Source organism: Brachyhypopomus gauderio, chromosome 7, assembly GCF_052324685.1.
Source record: "Brachyhypopomus gauderio isolate BG-103 chromosome 7, BGAUD_0.2, whole genome shotgun sequence".
NCBI lineage: Eukaryota > Metazoa > Chordata > Actinopteri > Gymnotiformes > Hypopomidae > Brachyhypopomus > Brachyhypopomus gauderio.
The window spans coordinates 23,468,056-23,489,012 of NC_135217.1; the positions used below are offsets into that span (position 1 = coordinate 23,468,056).

The 20,957-nt window shown below is 44.2% G+C and overlaps 1 protein-coding gene across 1 annotated transcript in view; it reads left to right on the plus strand.

The window, feature by feature from the left end:
• Positions 1-5,738, plus strand: part of megf8 (multiple EGF-like-domains 8) — a 29,113-nt gene extending 23,375 nt beyond the window's left edge. Inside the window, exons 40-44 of the mRNA XM_077012734.1 lie at positions 67-259; positions 649-819; positions 2,572-2,702; positions 3,909-4,041; positions 4,234-5,738. Coding sequence (XP_076868849.1) covers positions 67-259; positions 649-819; positions 2,572-2,702; positions 3,909-4,041; positions 4,234-5,718 — 2,113 coding nt within the window. The 3' untranslated portion in view covers positions 5,719-5,738. The remainder of the gene's footprint in view (positions 1-66; positions 260-648; positions 820-2,571; positions 2,703-3,908; positions 4,042-4,233) is intronic.
• Positions 5,739-20,957: the final 15,219 nt, after the last annotated feature.

Consider the following 20,957-nt stretch of genomic DNA (forward strand, 5'->3'; position numbering starts at 1 on the left):
TCTCTCTCTCTCTCTCTCTCTCTCTCTCTCTCTCTCTCTCTCTCTCTCTCTCTCTCTCTCTCTCAGTGTGTCTGGACAGTGTGAGCCGGTGTGTGCCCAGGGCTGTGTTAACGGCACGTGTGTGTCCCCGGGAGTGTGCCAGTGTCACTTCGGGTTTGTGGGGGAGAACTGCTCGTCTCAGTGCCGCTGTAATAAACACAGCAACTGTAAGAGCGTCACGCAGCTGGACACCTGCCTGGAGTGCCATAACCACACCAAGGTATCGCACCACTCACTGGCCTGGTCTTCGCCAGTACTCATTCCTGAGGAGTGTGAGTAAGATCAGCCTCTGTAGTGTTCTGCCGGGTTTCATTTCGCTCGGCGGGTTTGTGCTGTGGAAAACAGGGCCGGCATTAAGCCGAGGACACGGCTCCAGATAGCAGAGGCACGGCTCTGTGCTTGTTTCTGAAAGCAGGCAGTAATGGAGTGGCTTGTATTTACGGTGATCTTGCTGACAGACATGAGTCCTGGGGCTCTGTGAAATGAAAACAATCTCCTCCAAACATGGAGGGATTCGGGGCTGTGGGTGAAGACGCGGACACTAATCCCTCCTTTTTCCTGTTGCCCCCCCCCCTCCTCTGTGCGTCTGCGTGCGCGTGTGTGTTTCAGGGGCAGCACTGTGAGAAGTGTAAGCCTCTATACGTGGGCTCGGCTGTCGGCGGGGGGCAGTGTCGGCCCTGCAGGGACTTCTGTAAGGGGAACAGTGCCATATGCCTGTCCAGAGACGAACACAGCCTGGCATTCCAGCACCCCACAGACTACCCGCTGGACCCCGAAGACGTAAGGACGTCTCACATATCGTCTCGCATGTTCTCACAGATGTCTGTCTGCATACAGTTGTGATCAAATTTATTCAACCCCCAATGCTGCGAAGGGTTTTATGGAATTCAGTGCACATTTGTAATTGTGTTCATAATGAAATCTTACAAGGACTTGTTAAAGAACTAAATGCAACTAAGATAGCATCAATTTTTTTTGTCATAAAGTATTAAATGGCCTTTTTGTGATTTCTTCATTGACACAATTATTCAACCCCTTTACGACTACCACTCCTAAGAACAGAGGTTCATTCCAGTGTTTTCCATCAGGTATTGAAAACATCTGTGGATGTCAACGAGCAGCAATCAAGCATGATAAGCACCAATTAGGCAGATTTAAAAGGACTGTGATACTCAGCTCCTTCTAGACATCTACTGGTGTGTTTCCAAGCATGGTGAAGGCAAGAGAATGGTCCCAGAAGACAAGAGAAGAGGTTATTGCTCTTCACAAGAATGGCAATGGATATAAAAAGATTGCGAAGTTGTTAAATATTCCAAGAGACACTATCGGAAGTATCATTCGCAAGTTCAAGTTAAAGGGCACAGTGGAAACGTTACCTGGTCGTGGCAGAAAGAAGATCCTGACCGCGACTGCTGTGCGCTACCTGAAGCGTAATGTGGAGAAAAATCCCTGCGTGACTGCTAAGGAACTGAAAAAAGACCTGTCAGATGTGGGCACTGAAGTTTCAGCTCAGACAATAAGGCGCGCACTGCATAACGAAGACCTCCATGCCAGAACGCCCAGACGCACCCCCTTGCTGACTCCAAAGAACAAGAAAAGTTGACTGCAGTATGCCAAAAGTCATGTGGACAAGCCACAAAGGTTTTGGAACAGTGTACTGTGGTCAGATGAAACTAAATTAGAACTGTTTGGGACAATGGACCAGCGCTATGTTTGGAGAAGGAAGAACCAGGCTTATGAACAAAAGAACACCTTGCCTACTGTGAAGCATGGCGGGGGGTCAATTATGCTTTGGGGCTGTTTTGCTTCTAATGGTACAGGAAAGCTTCAACGTGTGCAGGGTACCATGAATTCCCTTCATTACCAGGAGATCTTGGAGGAAAATGTGATGGAGTCAGTCACAAACCTGCGGCTTGGGAGACGTTGGACCTTCCAACAGGACAATGATCCGAAGCACACATCCAAGTCCACTAGAGCATGGTTGAACATGAAAGGCTGGAACATTCTAGAGTGGCCATCGCAATCACCAGACTTAAATCCAATTGAGAACCTCTGGTGGGACCTAAAGAAGGCAGTTGCAGTGCGCAAGCCTAAGAATGTGACTGAACTGGAGGCTTTTGCCCATGAAGAATGGGCTAAGATACCCATAGGTCGCTGCAAGACACTTGTGTCAAGCTATGCTTCACGCTTGAAAGCTGTCATAACTGGAAAAGGATGTTGTACTAAGTACTAAAAAATAATGTCACTAGGGGGTTGAATAAAACTGATAATGATGTGAGCACAGTAAAGACATTTGTGGTTATTCCATCATAAATATTATGTTATGTTTGTCTAATTTATAAGTGCCTCTTTGATATAATTGTAAATAAGATGACTGAAATGATCAAAATCAATGTCAAACTGGCCAAAACACTTTATTTCAGTGGGGGTTGAATAAATTTGATCACAACTGTATGCTGTCTGTTTGTGTGTCCTCCCTGTGTGTTTCTGACCAATTCAATGTCTCTCTCTCTCTCTGTCTCTGTCCTCCAGATTGTGCAGTGGTTGACAGAGGGTCCGTCTGAGGACAGTGCCGTGTGTGTGAACTGTCAGAATAACAGCGTTGGAGACAAGTGTGAGAGCTGTCTGAGTGGCTACTTCCTCCTGCACGGCAAGTGTGAGAAGTGAGTCCCCTCAGAGACACACTCGAGACACAACACGTCCATCTCACATGTTGCACATGTTGTTGTTCTCAGATCAGTAAAGCCCACTTATAAATGCATTATTTACTATGCGTTATACTTTTTTCATAATGACCTGTGTAAGTACAAAGTCAGAGATCCTTCATGAGCAAATAACTCTTACATTGCTCAATGAGCACTTGATGACTCTGTTATGCAAATTATTGAGCATGGATTCGCATCATCTGAAGTACCATCTAAGTACTGTTGTTTTTTACATTAGAATATACCCAGTAAGCCTAAAGTGCATGAACTGTAGTGGAGAATGTTCACCGTTCATCCTCCCTCTTGCAGTTTCACCTTTGACAGTCTCTAACAACACCCCCTGGGATCACCTCCATTATCCCACCCAAAAACCTACATAGTGCCACTATCTTATCAGATTATGGCTTCTATGAGGACATATGGCCCAATTATATGGCTGTCATGTTATTCATTTATAAAACTATTGTTGTATCTCTTTTTCCTCCTATTATCGGAATGTATGCGTATTAATCTGGTAACTGTGAAGTTACACAGCTCCAGTATAATGAGCTTAATAGCTTATACTTAATTATACTTAATAGCAAAATGTAACAGACAACAGTAGTTTCACCTCTAAAAAGAAACATTGCCTGATCTTCAGTGGCGGTGTGAACAGTAGTGGAAATCCAAGAAGAGAATTCCTACTGGCACAAATGGACAGAACGTGGAATACTCTCGACCTGAGCAGGACGCCTTCATCCATGATGCCTGATACCAGCCTTGATGTTCTCTGCTCTTAGAAACGTCCTCACCGTAGAATTAGTCATTCAATCTGTTCAGTCCTGTTGAATAATAGATGATTAATTATCATCTGCCTGTGTTTAGGGTGGGTATGCTGTAATTAGAACTCAAGAAAATCATTTTACAAGGTATACAACTTATTATATATCATTTTGCATAATTTGGTCATGCCCAATAATTTGAATAATAAGATCTTAAATAGTTTTTTTGTTGTATACTAACTCGGGTCCTAATGAAAACCATATAGATGCATTTAATTTGGGCTTCATTGGGCTGAGTAAAAACCTTCAGTACCAGTGAGTTGTACTTAAAATATTATTCCGCTAATTTATTCATTTGATTTATTGTTGGAAGTGGATTGGTTGCAGTGTGACTTGTTGACAGGTGTCAGTGTAACGGCCATGCAGACACCTGTAACGAGCACGATGGTACCGGCTGCCCCTGTCAGAACAACACGGAGACGTCCTCGTGTCTGAACAACTCGCAGAATGAACGCAAGGATTGTTACAAACAACAGGTACGATCAGTTATGAGGATGCTGACCACACTGGTGGGTTATTTTTATTGGCGGGAATCAGTAGGTACCATCCAGAGTACCATCTGACTTTCATTGAACACCCCATGGGTCCAGGACCAGGGTTACTGTTTGGCAGGAACATCACACTAGAAATCACTTCCTGGGTCATTCTCATGGTGTTGTCTCCCACAGTGCGCCAAGTGCAAAGACTCGTTCAACGGCACGCCAATCAACGGCCGCCAGTGCTACCGGCAGTTCAACGTGGACAACGAGTGCTGCTTCGACCCCACGTCGCAGGCCAACTGCTTCCACGAGCCCAACATTCGCAACCTGCCAACGGGGCGAACGGTCTTCTTCGCCGCGCAGCCCAAGTTCACCAACGTGGACATCCGCGTCACCATCGACGTCACCTTCGGCGAGGTGGAGGTGTACGTGTCCAACTCCCACGACACCTTCATCGTCGAGGTGGACCGGCAGACGGGCGTGCACGCGGTCAAGATCGCCCACAACGCCTCGGTGGCGTCCGTTGGCCGCGGGGACAGGGAGGTGCCCCTGGCCCTGTCTCCGCTGAAGATGAGCGCCAACGCCTCTGCCCTGCAGGGCCTCCCGGGCAAGGCTCTGGGCGGGGAGCGGGAGGTGCGGGAGGAGCGGGCCCGGGGCCTCATCACCTACATCACGGTGTGGAAACCCGAGACGGTGCTGATCGTACGTGGAGTGCGAGACCGCGTGGTCATAACCTTCCCGCACGAGGTGCACTCGCTCAAGTCCAGCCGCTTCTACATCGCCCTGCGGGGCGTGGGCACGGCCGGCGCCGACGGAGAGTCACAGGGCCTACTCTTCCTGCGCCAGGACCAGGCGCACATCGACCTCTTCGTCTTCTTCTCCGTCTTCTTCTCCTGCTTCTTCCTCTTCTTGTCCGTGTGCGTGCTGCTCTGGAAGGTCAAGCAGTTCCTGGACTTCCGCCGCGAGCAGCGTCGGCACATCCAGGAGATGACCAAGATGGCCTCGCGTCCGTTCGCCAAGCTCACCGTGTACCTGGAGCCCGAGGAGGCCCAGCTGGTGTACCTGCCGTCGAGCGGCGTGGTGGGGAGTGGCCCCCTGCCTCACGTTCGCACTGGCAAAGTGGGCGGGGTGATGGTCGGCCAGCGGGGGCGACCCGGGGCCTTGCCGTACAAGCATGACCCCAGCACGGGCCCCGCCCCTCCCCACCCACAGCAACACCTGGCCCTGGGCGTCGGAAACAACGGTCAGCACCTCCCCCTGCATTACCTGAACGCCCATCACTACACGGCCAACTCCGCCCCCAACCCTGCGCCCCACCACCACCACCACCATCACCACCACCACCACCCGGCCTCCCACGGCAGCCACCAGCACTTCTGCCGCTCCGACCCATTCCTGTCGCAGCTCCTGGGCTTCTCCTACTCGTCCTTTAAGGTGGGGCCCATCACTCTCGAGCCCACAGACGACGGCATGGCGGGCGTGGCCACCGTCCTCATCCAGCTGCCCGGGGGCATCCTGGCGCCCAACCGCGCCTGCTTAGGCTCCGCCCTCGTCACCCTGCGCCAGAACCTGCAGGAGTACTGCGGGCACGGAGGGGCGGGCACACACCCGGGCGCTGTGGGTGGGCGTAAAGGCCTCCTGGGTCACCAGCACCTCACCACCATGGCCATGTGAGGATCACGGGGGGGGGGGGGGGGGGGGGGGGTGTACTGGTACAGAGCGGGCGATGGACTGACGGACGCACGCACGGTTGGTGTGGGAAGATGTCGGAGAGGATGATCATGTTGAAACTTAATGTCTTAATGTTGAAGACGCGAAGTCCAGAATGACATCCTTCAGTGTGAGACCACAGACTGTCTTCAGTTTGAAGGGCCGAGCTGCTTGAAGAGTGTGTGTGAGTGTGTGTGAGTGTGTGTGAGTGTGTGTGAGTGTGTGTGAGTGTGTGTGAGTGTGTGTGAGTGTGTGTGAGTGAGTGAGTGTGAGTGTGTGTGTGAGTGTTTCATAAGGGATGTATATTTATTGTAGCAGTGGACCACACCTGGGATGTGGTTGTGATAACAGTTGTACATACACTGTTCAGTGTCTTTTTCTTTCCTTATTTATCATTATTCATGACGTGCTTAACGTGACTGCAGCGGCAGCACTAACCCAGAGAGCTCGGTGCTGGTACCGCCCCTGCCGCTGTGTCCTGTACCCACTACTGAAGCCATGAAGGAGAAGACCCCTCCGTCTGGCCACAGAGACACTTTGGATCTCAGCTTTGCCCAGTCAGGACGGCAGCTCCGTTACAGATCCAAAATGTGCTTTAGAACTTCAAATGACAATCTGAATTGCAGTTTACGAGGAGTGGGTTCACACCGCCTTCAACTGAATGTGAAAAACCCAGCCGTCTGCAACCAGGGGAAACCGTGTCTGAGTTATTCATAATATGTCCATGAACTGGTATTATATTGGAGCCATGATAACGGAGAATGATTCTCACAGAAAGTTTGCGTTGAGAGACATGCTGTTATTTTTATACATATTTATCCTGGCGGTGCATGTCTGAGCTCACAAACAGCTCCATGGGGTCTAGACCAGGTCTCTTCTCTTATTGAGTCAACCGAAGTGTTTATGCCTCAGTGATAAACTGAGCAGACTTGGATATTTTTTCCAGTGGAGTTATGTAGAGTTTTACGCTTTGTATACTTAAGAAGTGCTTGATTCTGTTATTTTCGGTTAAAAAACATTCCTCCTTGTTGGATGTTATGGTGAACATATGATGTAAGCTTGAGTGTTGAAGTTGGCTGTAGGTTGTGCTCGGAGGTTTTGGCTTACTGAGGAGTCATTTTTCCGGAGTAAGACAGTGGGGGCTTCTAAGCAGTACTGAATACTTAACAACTTACAACCCCCCCTCTCCACAACATGACCAGAGTCCACAAAAAAAATCAAATGAAAAATGTTACGTGGAACATACCGTATATTCCTTGTGGGATACAATTATTTAAGGGAATCAAAGTCAAAAAGACTGTGACGAGCCTTTATCAGTATTTTATTTCAGTATTTTGGGTGGAGTTTGTGTTACCTTTTTTAAACAGCCTGTCTTTAATGTAAGGGATCTTGTTATGAGGCTGTTTTGAGGTTTGAGGACAGGTTTGGAAACCATATGCCTCTACTCGGCTTTAAAAGAACATTAAAGCCAAAAATAAATCTCTCGACCTTCAAATCACCTCAGATTGGTAGAAATAGCTCAAGATCATGAAACTAGAGGAGCCTGCTCTGATGAGTGGCTTTTTGGGACGGACGTTTTCAGTGAACTGCTCTGAAATGGAACAAATGAAGCAATGGACGTGTGTGGGAAGACCAGCTCATGCACAGGTACTTTGGGAATATATGGAAGGGTGTTCCACAGAAACCCTGCACTCACATGGTCCACGCTCATGCCTTCTATGTGTACAGCATCATGTCCCTATTAAACTACCAGTGGCTATTAATCTTGTGTTATATCAGTTCAGATTTCGTGTTCGTTTTTTGGATCGTTTGCGGTGTATTTGTTTTATTTTTAACTGCACTTTAATAGGAAGCTACATGTAGTATGTTTGTGCTTGTTAAACGCCTGTGAACTCTGTGAGGTACAGGCAGTAAAGGAGTAGCGTTGAGGGAGATTTAATGCAGTGGGGTCTGTGTTGTCTAACCCTGGCCTGGGTGTCTGGATGCGTCACCTGGCGGTCGTTCCTCCTGGGGTCATGGCGGCAGCTACACTGAAGCGCTCATTCTGCAGTTTAGCACGCAGGGATTAACACGTTAGCACTTAGCACAGCCCGCCGGTGTGCTGTGAAGGCATTTGAGACCACATATTATCTCACAGGTATATTCTAGCAGCCATCCCTGGCAAGATGAACATGTACCATATAACACTCGAAAAAGTGGAACGTCGCTGTCTTTTGTGATCGTATCAGACCCACTGTTCTAGTGTGAAAACTGTAGTTACTGTATATTCAAATATGACGATTAAAATGTCATCCAAATCATCATTCAATAAATGTTTTTGGTTTTGCGCATTTATCTTTTAACATTGTAGGGAAAATCTAAGCTTTCAAAGATTACAATTTTCAAGTACAATAACCTAAAACTGTACTTGAGTATAGAGGTGAGGTTTTGTATTTGATTGCTCTTCAGACCTGTGTGTATGTGTATGTGTATGTGTATGTGTATGTGTATGTGTGTGTGTGTGTGTGTGTGTGTGTGTTGACTAAGCTGGTTGAGTAAGCAGGTATGACTCCTAGTGCAAAAGGTAACCTCAGTAAGCCAAAAGCAGATTCAGGCCCAACATATTATCAGAAGCAGCTAGGCCTGTCGCGATAATTACATTATCGACTTATCGTACGATAATTTTTTTAATCGCGATCATTTTTGCTGATGTCGATAATTGACCATTGGGTTTCCGCTCAAATTTGTTTACATGAGAATAAACCGCAACTACGTTAGATTTCAATAACGTCAATAACAGTGCCTCCACGCACACAGGTGGAGATGTGTTAGCTCGTGAACGTATTTGAGGCTAATAGGACTCGAAATAATACGCTTTTTATCACATTATTTAATGGTTGTTTACAGCCCCGTCGACGGGGGGGGACAACCGGGTCTGTTGTCCCGGGCCCCAGGGCCAGGGGGGCCCATCAAAGAGCCCAGCAATTTATTTTTTATTTAAAGTCTATAATTTTTAAATAATCTTGAAATCTTTCATTAATATAAAATTCTGTACTCAAATTAAACTCAATGGCTAAAATATATATGTTTTTTTACCTATCTGCATATTTTCCATTAAGTGCATACACCCCCGCATCCCACTGGAAAATGGTTTGATCCAGCACCGACCGTAACCGGCTGGTACCCGCACAACAGCGGGAAATACAGTGGTGGATAGTTAAAGAAAACAGAAATCTGGAGCGCAGAAAAGAAAGGAAAACATTTACCTGACGAATTTTAATGTTACATTGCGTTCCAGGTTTGAAAAGTGCTGGAATTTAGGGTAAAGTACTTGAAAATGCTTGAAATTGTAACTACTTCGTTTCACAACAAATAGCTGTCTGACTGAACAGTTCTCGTGAAGACGTTAAGATTGGGCGTTTTGAAAATAAACAACCATTAAATAATGTGATAAAAAGCGAATTATTTCGAGTATATCCAGAGCCGGAGTGGCTAATCGGGAGATTCGGGAGGATTCCCGATGGGCCGACTCATGTCAGTCTCTAGTTTGGGCCGATTGGGAGGGAAAAATAATTTTGGGCCGGATTTGGGCATGAAACTCCCGGGCTGAAAAAGTGTCCCACTCCGGCCCTGAGTATATGTATAAATATTTAACTTAATTAAGCTTAACGTGCTGGAAAATATTGAAATGGACCTTTAAAGTGAAGTACAAGAGCTTTAATTCCACATTATAAAGGTGTATGAACCCTGCAAACATGACTTTGTTCATTGCGACCTCGCGAATGGACAGCGCGCGAGGCCCTCGCACACGGGCGGTGCCACTGCGATTACGTCATTTTCGCGCGAACCCTCGCGCCGCTCGCGACGCGTCAAGTATAAACCAGTCAGCTGTCAGAAACAGCTTTGATGTGTGGCTATATTATATACTATATGACCTAACAGAAGGATTGTCAAATAACGAATTTCAAATGACGTGCGCCGGGGGGAGGGGGGGCACATTAAACTTTCTTGTCCCGGGCCCTAGCAAGACTGTCAACGGGCCTGGTTGTTTATTATAGTGACCGTAGCGCGCGACTCCGCTCACCTCGCGCGAACGGTGAAAGCGTTGTTGTTCGAAACGATATGTGGTAGTATAAAGGAAATCCCCTCAAAAACAGTGGAAGGAACATTTACCTGACGAATTTTAATGTTGCTTTGTGTTTCAGGTTTGAAAAGTGCTGGAATTTAGGCTAAAGTACTTGAAAATACTTGAAATTGTAACTACTTCGTTTCACAATAAATATCTGACTGACTGAACAGTTAACAAATACGAGCCTCTTGTAATTCCAGGATGAAACATGAGAGAACGTGAAGACGTTCTAAGATTGGGCGTTTTTAAAATAAACAACCCTTAAATGATGTGATAAAAAGCGAATTATTTCGAGTATATGTATAAATATTTAACTTAATTAAGTTTAACGTGCTGGGAAATATTGAAATGGACCTTTAAAGTGACGTACAAATGCTTTATGAATTAAACTCCGCATAGCCCGAATATGAACTCCGCAAACATGACTTTGTTCATTGCGCTGCGGCGCGCGAGCGCGAAGTTACAAAATTCGAGAGGTGCACGACCTCGCGAATCGACAGTGCGCGAGGCCACCGCGATTACGTAATTTTCGCCGCGCAGACCTTCGCTCGGCTCGCGATGCGTCAAGTTTAAACCAGGTGTAACCCAGGTCTTAAATGGGTCACAGACACTGATAAAGTAGATTAATGGAGAATGCAAATAATAATTATAATCTATATTTATTCTGAAATAGTATAAATAATTCACCAATAGATTAAAAACTCTTCCAGACAGAGGTTAAAATAAAAAAAAGAGAAACTTAATTTATTTCAGAAAAGAAATAATAGATTTTAAGGCGCTAAAAAGGAAAAAAATGCAGCCAATCAGTTCTCAGAGGGTTCAAGGCGCTAAAAAAGTAGCCAACCAGTTTCCCAGAAAATGAAAGAGCGCTAAACAGCAGCCAATCATACTGCTCCGCGAGACGGAAGCGGGTTATGTTGAGGAGTGGGCAGTGCTCGGATACTCAGAACGACTTCTGTGTGAGAGATAGAGAGAGCACTTCTGAACCTAAGAGTATTAAACCTAGAAAATGCTAGGATTTAGCTTTTCTAATCATAGCTGAGTACGGTCGCTGAACCTAGTGAACCTAGGACGTCTCTAAAGTAGGGTAAACGGAGGAAGTTTATCCTTTTGCGAGCTTTCCAAACTTTCTAAGTTAGCCCTAGGTAATCTGCAGACGGAGGAGAACTTTGAACCAGGTTTCATCAAAATATACGGTGTAAGAACACCGGGGTGGATTCGGTGAGTGTTAAACACACTTTTATACGTGTTTTGATTGAAACTGTCACGTAAATAGAGCTATGAAATATCGCTAATTAGCTTAGCGGCTAGCGCTACTCGCTATGCTAAACTAATCCTATTGAATGTAACACAAGCAGCTAAGCTAAGCTAATCTTGCTAAGTGAACTGTAGAAATGATATGAGTTACTCAGACGCTGTTTTATGTAAACAGGTCAGTTTTTTGGTTGGGATTGATTTATCTTCAAGAACTCTCTTCACATCGCTCAGCTGCACACGGCCGGTGCACTGAGTGGGTGTCAAGATGGCGAGCCAAGCCCGTATCGGACAACACGAGTAAACTTTGAGTATATTTTCTCTTTGGAATATTTTCTTGAGCAGTTTCCACTCACACGGACACTGGTAATTGAATGAACTGAAATTTGATTCAAAAGCATTTTTTTCTGGAAGAAAAAATATTAGACACTGAAACAAGAAGTTGGACATTTTAATTGTTTTGAACAAGTTATTTTATTTCTGTAGATTTGAGAACTGTGGAAAGAAAACAAGAGGTTATTGTTTTTTTTTTGTTTTACTGTAACTGTTCATGGTTCTGTAAAACTCATGGTTTTTGGGTTAAATAATCTAAAGGTTAATCTAACATAGAACTAATCCTGAACTAACTTCTTAAACAGAGAATAAATTTCTAAACTCTAGCCTACCAAGATAATAAATATAATACTTACCGTAATACTTCTCCTAAATTAAAGGGAACCTAGAAGGATAAATTAATTAATTAGTTGATAAAATAGCTGTAAATATACCATAATAATAATACGTACTTACAGAGGTTGAGTAAATACATCTAAAAGAAAGAAATATGTGTTAGACCTGATTAACACTTTAACTCAAAGTAAAAGGTGAAACTGAGTAAAGGTGCATATTTACCTGTGGGTTGATCATTCATATTCTTTTACTTTCTGTGAAAATTGTATTTTGTGAACACCTGTTTTGTTTAAAGATCGTTTGTTTTATTTCAAAGATCTTACAAAAGGAACTTTCAATACATTTTAAAATTTCAACAATCCCTGGTCTCATTTCTTCCATGTACTTGCTCCCCGAGCGAACCTAACTGGTCCATTGGTGTTATCCCTATTGTCAATTGAGGTAACCTTACTGTACGTTATCACCCATTCGTGTCTAAAGCGCTACATAAAACTTGGCGAGCCAGCCAGGAGCAATAAAAACTGAAAGCAGTGAGACCAAATAACTAGAACACGTACCTATAAACTACAGAAGTAAGCTAAGCAAAAGCTAGATCTAAATCAGTACTCAAAGCGTATACTCACCATGGAGATTGTAGAACAAGAAGCAGTTATAGTTGCTAACTCAGTTCTTGTTAGTGGTTTAACTGAGACAGAGATAGATACAGAACTATCTGACTATTTAGAGCAGCATGGCTACATTGGAAGGGTACTTCATATTGATAACCCCACGTCAGCCTTTCACAAAAGTGCAATAATCGAGTTTAAAAGCTCTTTAGCTCTCGGAACTCTAAGACCTTTGCTGCCCCTTACTTACCGTAGTTCAAGGCAAAAAGATGTCTCCTACAAGATAACTGCTTTGGCAAGTGTATACATGCCTTCAGCCACAAAAACTGATGCAAACTGGTTCCTAGCAGAATTTCAAAAGCTAGCAGCACAGAGCAGAAAACCACTAGTAGAACTTTTACAAGAGCAACTCTCCCTATGCCGTGAAACAATGGAATCTCAAGAAGACAACCAAACTGACCGAATCCAAGATGATTCCAGCTTATGTGAGGCAGAACCTATGAATCAAGTGCCTTCAGCTTATCCACATTCACCAACGCATTCTCAGAGCTTCCCAGTGATGAACTCAGAAAGACGATCGGGACATAATATGGTGCTCACACCTGAGGAATTGAACCCACCTGCTATCCAACGAGTTGTTGTTGAACATGTTATAAGGAGTGGAGAAACCGCAGCATCTGCAAATGCCCCAGTAAGGCTCAGAGTCTTTTCAGGAAAGAAACCCCATCCTAACAATGAGGTAGATTATGAGACTTGGAGAAACAATGTTGAGCTACTTCTGCAAGACCCTGCAATGTCAGACTTGTGTCGATCTAGAAGAGTTCTTGATAGTCTATTGCCTCCAGCAGCTAATCTAGTAAAGCATCTGGGACCACAGGCTTCCCCAAGAGCGTATCTTGATCTACTTGACTCAGCTTACGCCACTGTCGAAGACGGCGACGAGCTCTTTGCTAGATTTTTGAATACTCTACAGGATGCTGGTGAAAAGCCATCTGAATACCTCCAAAGGCTCTACATTGTCTTAAGTAAAGTGATCAAACAAGGCAGTTTACCCACCAGCGAAATGAACAGGCACCTGTTACGCCAGTTCTGCCGTGGATGTTGGGATAATGCGTTACTTGCTGATCTCCAGCTGGAACAAAAGAGGAACAACCCACCTTCCTTTTCTGAGCTTTTGTTCCATCTTCGTATGGAAGAAGATAAACACATTGCCAAAGACGTGAGAATGAAGAAGCATCTTGGTAATGCAAAGTTTCGTGCCAGTTCCCATGCTGTCAGGGCTGAGACTTGTGACATAAGCCAAGAAGAAGAATCCCTTAGTACTGAGGTTAACAGCCTAAGGAAACAAATCAAAGACCTGCAAGGGCAACTTAAAGTGTCAAAGCCGAAGCCAAAATGCCCTGAGTACTCAGGCGGTGCTATTTTAGAGCTGAGACAACAAGTGGCCCAATTACAGAGTCAAGTTGCCAACATGGTTCCAGAGCCACAGAAACCCATTGCAATGCTGTCAGAGATGAGAAACAAGAAAAGAGACAGAGCAGTGACACAAGAAACACAGATAAGTGCACCCCGAGAGCCCAGTCAAAGGCCAAGACCATGGTACTGTTTCTGCTGTGGGGAAGACGGACATACTGCTGTATTTTGTTCAGCTGATTCCAATCCTTCCCTAGTAGCTACTAAAAAGAAGCAATTGATTGAGAAGCAGCATGCTTGGGACAGAGAACACAATCCAGTGAACCCGGCAATCTCACAGAGAACTAAGAACCCTAATGTTACCAGGGCTAGTGTAAATAACCAAACCACGCAGACCAAAACATATGGTAACTTACCAAGAGGTCTCGTAGGGACCAAGTGTACTTCTAAAGTGGTAATCAATGGACAGACATACAACTGCTTGCTTGACACAGGGTCACAGGTGACAACTGTTTCCCAATCCTTTCATGAGACACATCAGCCAACCCTGAGATGTAACCCTATTGGTGATCTTCTAGAAGTAGAAGCAGCTAATGGACAGCCTGTTCCTTATTCAGGTTATGTAGAATTGAATATCACTTTTCCAAAAGAATTTCTAGGTACAGCTGTGGAAGTTCCTACCCTAGCCTTAGTTGTCGCAGACATCAGCGAAGCCACACGACCCACCTTGCTGATAGGAACAAACACCTTGGATGTCCTGTATGAGAAGCATTTTGAGAGGAATCGGCTCAACCATCAGTCACCGCATCATGGCTATAAAATGGTCCTGAAAACACTGGAAATGAGACATAAACAAACTGAAAACTGCACAGTAGGCACCGTAAGGCTTCACAGTAATGTACCCGAGGTCATCCCGGCACGCCAGAGCTCTATTGTGGAGGGATCTGTAAACCACAGAGGTGCCGACCGCTGGGTTGTTCTGGAGTCACCCTCAACAGCTTCTTTTCCTGGTGGCCTCATTGTGACCAACAGCCTGATTACTCTGCCTGACAAGTTTCATGCTAAGCTGCCTGTTGTGCTGAGGAATGAGACAGACCATGATATCACTCTAACTCCTAACAGAGTTCTTGCTGAATTGCATGCACTGCAACAAATCCTGCCCAGTGATACCTTACCTATAACAGCCTCTGTCACAGATGCAAATATCAAGTTCGACTTTGATGATTCACCTATCCCAACTGAGTGGAGAGAAAGGATAGAGTGCAAACTGAGAGCTATGCCTGAAATCTTTGCTCACCATGACCTGGACTTTGGACACACAAACCAAGTGAAACATCGCATCAAGTTGTCTGATGAAACTCCTTTCAAACAGCGAGCTAGACCCATACATCCTCAGGACTTTGATGCAGTTAAAAGACATCTAGAAGAGTTATTAGAGTCTGGAGTAATCAGAGAGTCTGAGTCCTCCTTTTCATCCCCTATTGTTGTAGTCAGGAAGAAAAACGGTGAAGTAAGGCTCTGCGTAGATTACCGTAAACTCAATCTGCAGACGGTGAAAGATGCATATGCTCTACCTCATTTGGAGGAAACATTTTCTGTGCTGACAGGGTCCAAGTGGTTCTCAGTTCTTGATCTGAAGTCAGGGTATTATCAGATAGAGCTAGAAGAAGCAGACAAACACAAAACAGCTTTTGTATGCCCATTAGGATTCTGGGAGTGGAACCGTATGCCGCAAGGGATCACCAATGCCCCAAGCACATTTCAAAGGCTCATGGAGAAGTGTATGTCAGACCTCAATCTGAGAGAAGTCATCGTCTTTCTGGACGATCTCATCATCTTCTCAGAAACCTTGGAAGAGCACGAGGAGCGCCTTTTCAAAGTTCTCCAACGCCTCAAGGAGTATGGTCTCAAGTTATCCCCTGAGAAGTGTAAATTCTTCCAAACATCTGTCAGATACCTTGGACACATTGTATCCCGTAATGGAGTCGAAACCGACCCAGAGAAAATTGCAGTCCTGAAGAACTGGCCGAGTCCCAAGAACCTCAAAGAACTCCGTTCCTTTTTAGGATTTGCAGGGTACTATCGAAGGTTCATCAGAGACTTCTCAAAGATAGTCAAACCCCTGAATGAGCTAACTGCAGGATATGCTCCTAAGAGAAAAGGGTGCCAACTGACCAAAAGTCAAAATCAGTACTACAAGCCAAAAGAACTGTTTGGAGACCGTTGGACAGAAAACTGTCAGGAAGCTTTTGACACAGTCATCGCTAAGCTTACTTCAGCCCCTGTCCTGGGATTTGCCAACCCCAGTCTGCCATACGTCTTACACACCGACGCCAGCACCATTGGTCTCGGAGCTGCCTTATACCAGGAGCAGGATGGGCACCAACGAGTAATAGCATATGCCAGTCGTGGTCTTTCAAAGAGTGAAGCGCGATACCCAGCGCATAAGCTTGAGTTCTTGGCCCTCAAGTGGGCTGTAACAGACAAATTTTCTGACTATTTATATGGAAATTCATTCACAGTGATTACTGACAGCAATCCGCTGACGTACATCCTCACTTCAGCGAAGTTGGACGCTGCAAGCTACAGGTGGTTGTCAGCTTTGTCAACGTTTTCCTTTAAGTTGCAATATAGACCTGGGAAACATAACCTAGATGCAGATGCTCTCTCACGCCATCCCATGAATACTAGGATAGATGATCCTACATCACAGAAAGAACAAGACAGAATCAGACAGTTTACACTGCAGCACTTACCAGAGCTTACCACTAATGCAGAAGTGAGCACAGAAGTGGTCCAAGCAATCTGTGAAGCTCGGTTAGTATGCCAGCCATCCTTGAATGCATCAGAAGTTGAATCCATTCCCTTAGTCGGATCCTTGGCCACTCATCCTGATTCCATACCTGACGCTTTCGTGTTGGGTGAACATGTTGAAGGGTTTCCTGTAATCCCGATGATAACTGAGGCTGAGTTACAACAGAAGCAGAGATCAGATCCTGTTATCAGGGAAGTAATCTCATCCTTTGAAAGGGGAGAGGTGCCACCCCCATCTGCGAGAAGAGAGATGCCAAAACTTTCCATGATGTGTCGAGAATGGAATCGATTACAACTGAAGGATGGAATTTTGTACAGGAAAAGACAAGTAGGACAAGATGTCAATTTCCAGTTAGTTCTACCAGAAGAGCTAAGAGAGATGGTAATGAAGAGCCTCCACGATGACATGGGCCATCTAGGGTTTGAGCGTACCCTAGATCTTTTAAGAGCACGCTTTTATTGGCCCCAAATGGCATTAGATGTAGAGAGGAAGCTTAAGACTTGTAGTCGCTGTGTACTCAGGAAAGCACCAGCTGAAAGAGCTGCTCCACTAGTTAACATCAGAGCAACCAGACCCCTAGAATTGGTGTGTATGGACTTCCTGTCATTAGAGCCAGATCGCAGTAACACCAAAGACATCTTGGTAATCACAGATTATTTCACCAAGTATGCTGTGGCAATACCTACTCCCAATCAGAAGGCCAGGACTGTAGCCAAGTGCCTATGGGAGAACTTCATAATCCACTATGGTGTTCCTGAAAAACTGCACAGTGACCAAGGTCCTGATTTTGAATCAAAAACGATCAAAGAGTTATGTGAAGTCATGGGAATCCGTAAAGTAAGGACTACACCATATCATCCACGTGGAAATCCAGTAGAACGATTCAATCGGACGCTACTGAGCATGATTGGGACTTTGCAAGAGAAAGAGAAGACATGTTGGCGAGATTTTGTAAAGCCATTAGTACATGCTTACAACTGTACAAAGCATGACAGTACAGGATTTACCCCTTATGAGCTTATGTTCGGAAGGAAACCAAGACTGCCAATTGACCTTGCTTTCAATGTTTCTGTCAACAAGCAACATGGAAGAACTCACTCTCAGTATGTGAGCCACCTGAGAAGTCAATTGGAAGAGAGCTATAGATTGGCTACAGAGAATGCTGCAAAATCTGCTGAAAGAAACAAGGCCAGATTTGACAGAAGAGTCACTGAATCAACCCTAGAGAAGGGTGATAGTGTATTAGTCAGGAATGTGAAACTGAGGGGCAAACACAAATTGTCAGATAAATGGGAATCTACTGTGTATGTTGTTGTAGACAGAGCAGGAGAACTCCCAGTGTACACGGTAAAGCCTGAGAACAAGGCTGGGCCCCTACGTACATTGCACCGAGATTTGCTCCGACCATGCAACTTCCTGTCACCAGAAGATGCTGACCTCCCTGTTACCAAGGTGAGGAGACCAAGAACACGACAGATGCCACCCAAAGAGAATTCAGAAGAGTCTGATTCCAACTCTGATCCAGATGACTACCCAGTCTACTATTCTTCAGTCCCTTTAAGACTTGAACCAGTAAAAATTGTTCAGATCCATGAGGATAAGAGAATACCAGTTGACTCTAATTTCAGAATCCGGCATGAACCAGCTGTAAAGAATCTGCCTGCTGAACCTAGAGCACCTGAAAGAGAGAACTTACCTGAGAACATCCCTGAAAGAGAGAACTTACCTGAGAACATCCCTGAAAGAGAAAACCTATTTGAAAGAGTTGCAGAAATAGAATACTTACCTACAGACCATGTAGATGATCCAGCTGTCAATTCTGAATTGTCACAATCTGCTACACCTGCTGAAGTGGAAGAAGAAAATGCAGAACACCTACAGCATTCCACAGAGGAATCTGATGATGAAGAAGTTCAAGCCTCAGTGAGACGCTCCACAAGACAAAGAGGAAAAGCAAAGAGACTAACCTACCCAGAGCTAGGAAACCCGCTGATTTCCATAGTCCAATCCCTGTTCCAAGGTATGACTACAGCCCTCACCCAGTCTCTTGTAGAAGCTGCCTCTATGGAATACGTCAAGCCTGCTGTGAAACACCCCATTAGTCCAATGCACAGGGACGTGAATGCAGTTAAAGGCGGGAGGGTGTAACCCAGGTCTTAAATGGGTCACAGACACTGATAAAGTAGATTAATGGAGAATGCAAATAATAATTATAATCTATATTTATTCTGAAATAGTATAAATAATTCACCAATAGATTAAAAACTCTTCCAGACAGAGGTTAAAATAAAAAAAAGAGAAACTTAATTTATTTCAGAAAAGAAATAATAGATTTTAAGGCGCTAAAAAGGAAAAAAATGCAGCCAATCAGTTCTCAGAGGGTTCAAGGCGCTAAAAAAGTAGCCAACCAGTTTCCCAGAAAATGAAAGAGCGCTAAACAGCAGCCAATCATACTGCTCCGCGAGACGGAAGCGGGTTATGTTGAGGAGTGGGCAGTGCTCGGATACTCAGAACGACTTCTGTGTGAGAGATAGAGAGAGCACTTCTGAACCTAAGAGTATTAAACCTAGAAAATGCTAGGATTTAGCTTTTCTAATCATAGCTGAGTACGGTCGCTGAACCTAGTGAACCTAGGACGTCTCTAAAGTAGGGTAAACGGAGGAAGTTTATCCTTTTGCGAGCTTTCCAAACTTTCTAAGTTAGCCCTAGGTAATCTGCAGACGGAGGAGAACTTTGAACCAGGTTTCATCAAAATATACGGTGTAAGAACACCGGGGTGGATTCGGTGAGTGTTAAACACACTTTTATACGTGTTTTGATTGAAACTGTCACGTAAATAGAGCTATGAAATATCGCTAATTAGCTTAGCGGCTAGCGCTACTCGCTATGCTAAACTAATCCTATTGAATGTAACACAAGCAGCTAAGCTAAGCTAATCTTGCTAAGTGAACTGTAGAAATGATATGAGTTACTCAGACGCTGTTTTATGTAAACAGGTCAGTTTTTTGGTTGGGATTGATTTATCTTCAAGAACTCTCTTCACATCGCTCAGCTGCACACGGCCGGTGCACTGAGTGGGTGTCAAGATGGCGAGCCAAGCCCGTATCGGACAACACGAGTAAACTTTGAGTATATTTTCTCTTTGGAATATTTTCTTGAGCAGTTTCCACTCACACGGACACTGGTAATTGAATGAACTGAAATTTGATTCAAAAGCATTTTTTTCTGGAAGAAAAAATATTAGACACTGAAACAAGAAGTTGGACATTTTAATTGTTTTGAACAAGTTATTTTATTTCTGTAGATTTGAGAACTGTGGAAAGAAAACAAGAGGTTATTGTTTTTTTTTTGTTTTACTGTAACTGTTCATGGTTCTGTAAAACTCATGGTTTTTGGGTTAAATAATCTAAAGGTTAATCTAACATAGAACTAATCCTGAACTAACTTCTTAAACAGAGAATAAATTTCTAAACTCTAGCCTACCAAGATAATAAATATAATACTTACCGTAATACTTCTCCTAAATTAAAGGGAACCTAGAAGGATAAATTAATTAATTAGTTGATAAAATAGCTGTAAATATACCATAATAATAATACGTACTTACAGAGGTTGAGTAAATACATCTAAAAGAAAGAAATATGTGTTAGACCTGATTAACACTTTAACTCAAAGTAAAAGGTGAAACTGAGTAAAGGTGCATATTTACCTGTGGGTTGATCATTCATATTCTTTTACTTTCTGTGAAAATTGTATTTTGTGAACACCTGTTTTGTTTAAAGATCGTTTGTTTTATTTCAAAGATCTTACAAAAGGAACTTTCAATACATTTTAAAATTTCAACAATCCCTGGTCTCATTTCTTCCATGTACTTGCTCCCCGAGCGAACCTAACTGGTCCATTGGTGTTATCCCTATTGTCAATTGAGGTAACCTTACTGTACGTTATCACCCATTCGTGTCTAAAGCGCTACACAGGCTTAAACCAGACTCAACTCGCTATATAGCCAAAGAGATGCTGCCGTTAAATACAGTCAGAAAACATTTATAAACATGCTGCAAAGATTTAACATGCAGTATGAACTGCCAAAGAAAACCTTTATCTCCCAAACTGCCATTCCAACCTTATATAATGAAGTCACGTGTTCTGAAGGAGATTAGACATCTCATTTTACTCTGCCACTACAGATATGTGGTCAAGCTCAAATATGAACCCATACATGAGCTTTACAATACATTACTGCCAACTGGTGTAATTGTATTATTATGCTACTATATTATTATTGTGGCACATTGTCTTAAAGCTCCTTTGGGGAGCCCAGAAGCAAGAAAAAATTTAA